This window comes from Peromyscus maniculatus, chromosome 8 (assembly GCF_049852395.1).
Source record: "Peromyscus maniculatus bairdii isolate BWxNUB_F1_BW_parent chromosome 8, HU_Pman_BW_mat_3.1, whole genome shotgun sequence".
NCBI classification, from domain to species: Eukaryota; Metazoa; Chordata; class Mammalia; order Rodentia; family Cricetidae; genus Peromyscus; species Peromyscus maniculatus.
In genome coordinates, this window is record NC_134859.1 from 42710230 (window position 1) to 42717866 (window position 7637).

Sequence of the window (7637 nt, forward strand, 5' to 3'; positions counted from 1 at the left end):
TATGGCTTAAAATTCTGTTGTGTATGTAGAACCCATTTTCTATATTATCCATTGCATTGTTGCTGGACACCTAGGTTCCCCTAAGTCAGCCACTGTGAGCAGCACCATGATAAACATTGATAGACACAAATGTGTGTGGTGTGCTGACATAGAGGCTTGCAGATAAATAGTGACAAGTGGACACATGGAAGATCTATTTTAATTCTGTTCTTGTTTGTGGTATGTGTTCCTGTACATGTGTTTGCATATGTGTGGGTGCACATATGTGTGTGGCTGCATGTGTACATGTGTTTTTGTGCATGTGGCTGCCTGAGGTTAACAGCAGGTACCTTTCTCACTTAGCATTTGAGAAATTCCACAGATGATATGAAATTGGGGCAATGACAGATCTGGATTCTTTGCTGAATGGGGGCTTTGGCCTATCTTAAACAGCCCCAAAGTTCATGGTAAACAGGATTAACATCACAAGACCTAGGCAGAGACCAGGAGAAGCCGGAACAGATGATGTTTCTAGATATCCAATTGAAGTCCACTAGAATTTCTTGATGGATTCACAATAGCCTCCATCTACTGGATTCTTTTGACTTCTACAGTGAGACATGAGAGTGATGAACCCAGGATGGTGTGGATGTAGAATTGATATTTTTAGTAGAAATAGTTAGATATAAGAAAGGAGAGGCTGTGGCTGCTTCAGGAAAGGAACTGACATGTACTAACCCTTCAGAAATGAGGTTTTGTATAAGAAAAGACCTCAAGACAATGACTGGTTCTGGAGGTGGAAGTATTACAAAGGAATAGTACGACACTTTAAAAACAGCATTTCCTTTTCTGATTGTGACATAAATGATTGCGTTATGTCCACAATAACCTATGAAATTCCAGCTTCTCATGAATTTGTCTTCTTCTTTCTATCCTTATCCCCTATAATATTTAGTACATGGGAAAAGACAGTTCCTTAAGAAAAGAAGTAAATATACTACCATGTTGTTGTCTGATTTCTTCTACAAGGTAGATTTATATTTATCTCCCAAACCCTCAATCTGATTTAATATTAATGTAATAAAACAAATCAAAATATAACATATATATGTTATGAATGTTTAGAAACTAAAGAACAATCTTTCTTAAAATTAGAACTAGCCATTCCCTATGAAATTATATCTATGAAGCCAGACAAGCCCAAAGAAAGCAGACACATAAGAAATGGAATTATTTCAAATATTCTAATCATTGTATAAAATAATTTATAGAGTACAAATAACTAAGGACAGAGTGGAAACATACAGGTAGCCTGGTTGAAAGATGATCCTAGCTCTTGTCAATTAAGACAGTAGTGGATATGATAGCAGCAGATTTTTTTTAAAAAAGGCAGAAAATGGCTACAGTTCTTAGCAATGGAGAGAGTAGGGGAGAGAGGGAGATGCAGGAGAGAGAGAGAGAGAGAGAGAGAGAGAGAGAGAGAGAGAGAGAGAGAGAGAGAGTCAGAAGAGCTGCAGGTTTCTTGGAGACAGTCATCCTAAATGCTCTAGAGGAACTGTAGAAATCTGCCACAGAAGGAACAGTGAGCCATAGTCAGAAAAGTCACTGCAGCTTAAAGAGGAAACCTTCTCAGGACGGTCACAGGCACAGTTTGCAAAAAGTGCAGCTATGATTGATTAAATATGATGTTGGTTAGAGGTACATCTGTTGTAGCTTTGTCTTTGTCCTTTTCTTTTCAGTATATCCGGTATATTGCCCTGTAAATTGAGGTCGTGTTACCAGGAATAAAAATTAAGGAATTTTTACCTTTCCAAAAAAAGATAGAAAGAAACCTATTTCTCTCATTTGCTACTTTTACTTTCTGAGGCCACACTGCGTTCTTGATAATTTAACTTCAGTTATAACATTCCTATAATGTGTCACTTGTAAATGCTAATTTAACTTCAGGTATAACATTCCTGTAACAGGTCACATGGAAATGCTAATTTAACTTCAGGTATAATATTCCTGTAACAGGTCACATGGAAATGCTAATTTAACTTCAGGTATAACATTCCTGTAACGTGTCACATGGAAATGCTATGTCAGATATAGAGAATGGGAATAAATCAGTCCCAGATCAGAATGGCTGCATCAGCTACCTCTCTCTCCTAAAGACTGCAGCCCTGATAGTCCTGTATCCTAGGAATGAGCTTCTTCACCATGGGGCATAAAACAGCAATTAGACTCTTCATGTAACAATGTGATGCTTGGTCAACAGGGGCCACTACATTCAAGTTCCCAGAGGACAAAGCCATACACATGTTAAAGACTCTGTAACTGGTCAACTGATTAGAACACCTGTGATTATGAAGCCTTAGAACATTACAGATACAAAGCAATTATCACAGCCCATCTTAGTGCCCTTAGGAGACGTTCATTGCCAGCTTTGGGTTCTGAGCCAGCATCCCTGTGCCTATTAGGTGAAACCTTTTAGAATATATTGGCTTATCAGAATGCTAGCTTTTTCCAAACCAAAAGCTTTTCATGTAATCAGACACCATCCAAAAACCATCACGTGTTCCTACTTTGCTACACCCTAAGCCCCTGATGTCTCCAAAAGTGTTGTTGAATAATACCTTGAGTTTTGACTTGTGACTTGTGTGTGTTTTGTAACTTTCTATGAAACTTTGGACCACGTCACTGGGGCAACCTGAGTCCATGTTCCTGGGCCATGGTCACTAACAATAGACTCAAGAATAAGCTATACTGCATTCCCATAATTGAGAGCTATGTTTGGTTTTGAGAAACACATGAGTACATTTATACACAAATATAGCAACACTGACTATTTGAAGCCTTACCAGCCACTTATACGATCTAGGTTTTAATTTCTTTTAATGATTATTTTCACTATATAATGATACAGGGGCTGAAGGAATAAAGCTATATCTTGATCTTTATTTTATCTAATTTCAACTGTACATAAATTATCAAGAAATTACACAGAATTAATTCAATATGTCATTTATCTTCATTCACATATTTTTAACATCGTTAACCACTTGACTTCCTACTCACTCTATCATTTAACAGCTGAATACCACACGACTAATTATTCCTCAGTATAACAACTTTTCAATGAGAAGACTATTGTCACACAAAATTAAACAACCACTATCAACTTCAAAAATGTGACATTTGCAGGACACAATTAAAGATTTTGAATGTACAAGGAGTATATCAATGAAGAAATTTTCAGAATAGAGAAAGAATTCTTCAAAAGGGCTGGCTATACAATCAGACATACTGGATGAGGAATAACATCAGCATGAGACATAGATCAACAGATGTGCAGAGACAAGGAGAAGAAACTGTTCATTCCAAATTACTTACTTTACTGTATCTTAAAAGAGGGTTCCACACCAAACAGTTTCTTCATGGCATCTGTGACATTCTTATTCCTCAGACTGTAGATCAGTGGGTTCAATAGAGGGGTGAGTATTGTGTAAAACCCAGACACCGTCATGTCCTTCTCAGGGGTGTGGAAGGAGGCAGGGAGCATGTAGGTGTAGACAGCAGCACCATAGAAGAGGATGACCACAGTCATGTGGGAGGAGCAGGTGGCCAGGGCCTTCTTCCTGCCCTCTGCTGATTTCATCCTGTGAACAGTGAGGAGGATGGATGAATAGGAGCTTGAGATGACTGTCACAGGGATGAGAAGCATGAGCACACAGCACAGGTACATGAGGGTCTCATAGAGCCAGGTGTCTGAGCAGGAGAGCTTTGTCACAGCAGGGATCTCACAGAAGAAGTGATGGATCTCATGGGATCCACAGAATGGGAAGGTCATGGTGACAGTGCTGAATATGAAGCCATCCAAGGATCCCAGGAACCAACAGACAGACATCAGGAGGAGACACACTCTACGGTTCATAAGGACAGGATAACGGAGTGGATGGCAGATGGCCACATAGCGGTCATAAGACATGGCAGCCAAAAGGAAAAATTCTGATCCTGCTAGTGTCCCATAGAGAAACATCTGCATCCCACAGGCTACAGCTGAAATCTTGTGGCTTCCAAGGACCTGGTCCATGAGCATCTTGGGCACAGTGACAGAAATGTACATCATGTCCATGAGGGACAACTGGCTGATGAAAAAGTACATGGGTGTGTGGAGGCGGTTGTCAGAGATTATTAGAAGGATCAGGAGGGCATTCCCAGACAAGGCCATCAGGAAAACCAGAAATGTGACCACAGCAAGCAGAGCAGGGTGTTTGGATTGACTGAAGAATCCCACCAGCGTGAAATCTGACTGTCCAGTGTAGTTGCTCATCCAGGTGTTGATGTCCATGTGTGTCTCCAAGGCAATCGATAATGCTTTGTGGTTAGTGGCTGCTTACTGATATGACCACAATCCTAGTATACTATTAAAGTTCCTTGGGCCTTTAGTTCTGAGGATGATAATCTAACTGTAATTTAAAGATTTAAAAAAAGTAGGAATTCACATCTGTGGTTAGATAGATCATAACTCAAAGTAGAGCTACCATAGTCCATGGTCATGCTCTTGATGAATAATAGTGACCTCTGTTAATAAGTTCTTGAAATTTGCATGATAATTTTTGGCTACTAACAGAAGGTGTGAATTTTGACCAAAAGAGACAAAAATCCAGTGAAAGACAAATGCCCATAATCAAACAGACACTTTATTAGAAAGTTAATGAATAAAGTTATCTTAATCATTTCAGAGTTGTTTATAATATTAACACATTGAAATACCCTCTCCATTTTAGTGTTCATTGAAGAATGTTGTTTTAAAAATTATACTGTAAAAGATATTAACTGAAAAAATGCAATAGTCTAATTAAAATTGAGTTTGAAGTTTCTTGATAAATGATTGTTTTTAAAGATTATCCTCTTTACATATTCATTCATATAAACATAGTCATATGAAACTGTAGATATAATACATAGAACATGCTTGCTCATCCAATGCTGGTTGGATTGAGATAATGGGAACTCTCACCTTTTCCTGGTCTCTGCTTCACCAAGTTGATCTCCTCACAGGGTCCACCATTGACTCTAAACTTAAGCAGGAGGCAGAGGATTCAGCAGTCACTGCTGGTTGCCAGGCCAGGCTGTGGCAGCAGCTCTCTACGGACTGTCAGCCACTTCTTCAAGGAGTTTGAGAATTATAGAGAACACAGCCATGAGATGTTCCTGAGAGTAGTTCAGCATTCTACCAGCTCCATGCTCACAGCCTGCCTCTGTGTTAGAGGCAAACATATATACATATGTATTTGTTTATTTCTGTCTGTCTTTATATTCAAGGACACATTAACTTTGATTTCATTAAACAAGTTTAGTGTCCATCTGTGCTGGGAAAATAGTAGACATGTAAATTATATTTGAATGTTTAAACAGGTACAACACAGTGACAAACAGCAGCAGACACAATGTAGCCAGCCTTTGAGACAAGGCTCAGTGAATGCCTCTTCCACAGTTAGTTCTCAAGGAGAGGAGATATGTAAGGTTTTTTAAAAAAAATTCTGACTGGTAGATACTGCATTTTGATAGCTCTTAGCAATAGGAAGGAAATGAAGTCTCCTCTTTCTGAGATGTTAGCGTTAGTTAAAGGGAGGGGCTGCTGAGACAACAATCACGAATCTCAGGATCATTTTAATCTTTGTCAAGATTCTAAAAACAAAAACACAAAACACACTTGAAACTGAAGTCCTCGAAGGACCATGTTCTGCCAAACTGCTGATGGAGCAGAGGACACAGCCAGATTCTTGATGCCTTCAAATAAATGTCAGAAAAACCTGAGACCTATGGGAGGAGATGAACAGAGATACAGAGACAGACAATAAGTGAAGGATAAGAAGACATATGAATAATTTCCATTTTAAGAAGGCTTATTCATGAAAGGATACTTACACATGTTCTAAAACTTAAGCTTTCCTCATTCACCTTAAGGTTACCTGCTGACTTAATTCATATTTGTGGACACAGTGAAGAGGGACCAGGGAGGTTGCCACAGTCTATGAGAATCCCTGCCCAGTGTTTGCTGGGTGAGTGGAGGTCAGGGCCAGGTGAGGGGCAGGAGGTATGCTGGGAAGGTGGCACACTCTGTTAAATGGGGAACACTGGCATCAAGGCACCCAGAGAGCAGGGAGATCAGGAAGGTTGAGTCTGTACAAGGCACAGGACCAGCAGCTGGCTTGCCCTTACACATTCTGTGAGTTTGATTTCATGTGAAGAGCTTGGTGCATGTTAACACTGGGTATTACTCACAGTGAACCCAGAGAAATGACAAAGCATCTTCCCCAGCCAGCAGCATCCCTGAACCACCCTGTGCTTCCATAGGAGTCACCATGTGTTTTCCTTACAGTGGAGAAGCTCAGGGTCTCAGGGGATCTGCCTCACATCACCCAATAACATACAGCATGAATGCTTAACCTATGAGTAGGCACAGAGTGGGTACCTGCGTGGGTTCTATGTGAAACACAATTTCCCTAGGAAAATGTATAGTTTGTGTTTAGATCACCCACAATCTGTTTCATATGATAAGACATGAACAATATTTAAACAATTGTTTGCATTACTCTAACACTCAAATATTGCCCACACTTGAAATGAAATCAACTACAAAAGAGACAATTTTGTAACTAATGATTTTTAACATGAATGCTAAAAATACATAAGGAAGGGTGGTTGTGTTAGCAAATGCCTACTACAATCCTAGCCAGTGTGAGACTAGAGCAGGGGACCTGCGTTGAAATCAGGGCAAATCTTGTGTGTGTGTGTGTGTGTGTGTGTGTGTGTGTGTGTGTGTGTGTGTGTGTGTGTTTGTGACATATATTGCTCCATTCATTCTTTTTTTTTTTTTTTTTTTTTGGTTTTTTCGAGACAGGGTTTCTCTGTGTAGCTTTGCGCCTTTCCTGGAACTCACTTGGTAGACCAGGCTGGCCTCGAACTCACAGAGATCCGCCTGCCTCTGCCTCCCGAGTGCTGGGATTAAAGGCGTGCGCCACCACCGCCCGGCTGCTCCATTCATTCTTAACTTGGAAAAATTCTCAGTAAGAAAGCACTTAAGGGAAATTTTAGGAAGATGCTGGGTGTGGTAGTGCACATCTTTAATCTAGCACTAGGGAGGCAGAGGCTGGTAGATCTCGGACTGCAAGTCCATCCTAGTCTACAAAGCAAGTTCTGGACAGCCAGGGCTGCACAGAAAAAAATCTTGTTTCAAAAAAGCCAAAAACAAGAAAAAAGAAGACAGAACTTATTGCTCCACATAAAAATTAGACAATAAATGATAAAAACAAACCCCTTGAAGAACAAACAGACTGTCTAGGGTCCACCCTGTACTGGGCATTCTCTCCTGTCAGGTTTACTCACCATCAGATGAAGCTGCAGCCTGGGTCATATGAGTCAAGGGTCAGTAGCTGGTTAAGTGCAGAAGGAACAGGAGGCAAGTGACATCATCCTTGGCTGGACCCTGCTCATTCCTGGATAAAGATTGTGTTAATAACTCCCCTGTGGCACTTTAAGGAAGAATGTTACTAAGTGAGCCAGGGATGGTGACAGAAACCTCTGCCACAAGCTCATTTACCCTTCAGTTTTGTTAAAGTGGAAAGTCATCGCCAGTATTAACCATAGCCTGGACTAACACCATCATA

The 7637-nt window shown here is 40.2% G+C and overlaps 1 protein-coding gene across 1 annotated transcript; it reads right to left on the reverse strand.

Annotated features, from left to right (window-relative positions):
* Positions 1-2900: 2900 nt before the first annotated feature.
* On the reverse strand, positions 2901-7382 carry LOC102917662 (olfactory receptor 2T29-like). The gene is made up of 3 exons (XM_016003442.3): positions 7357-7382; positions 4985-5787; positions 2901-4430 (listed from the first exon to the last, which is right to left on the reverse strand). Exon 3 carries the CDS (start codon positions 4310-4312, stop codon positions 3356-3358), a length of 957 nt encoding a protein of 318 aa, XP_015858928.1. The 5' UTR covers positions 4313-4430; positions 4985-5787; positions 7357-7382; the 3' UTR covers positions 2901-3355.
* Between the last annotated feature and the right edge of the window lie 255 nt (positions 7383-7637).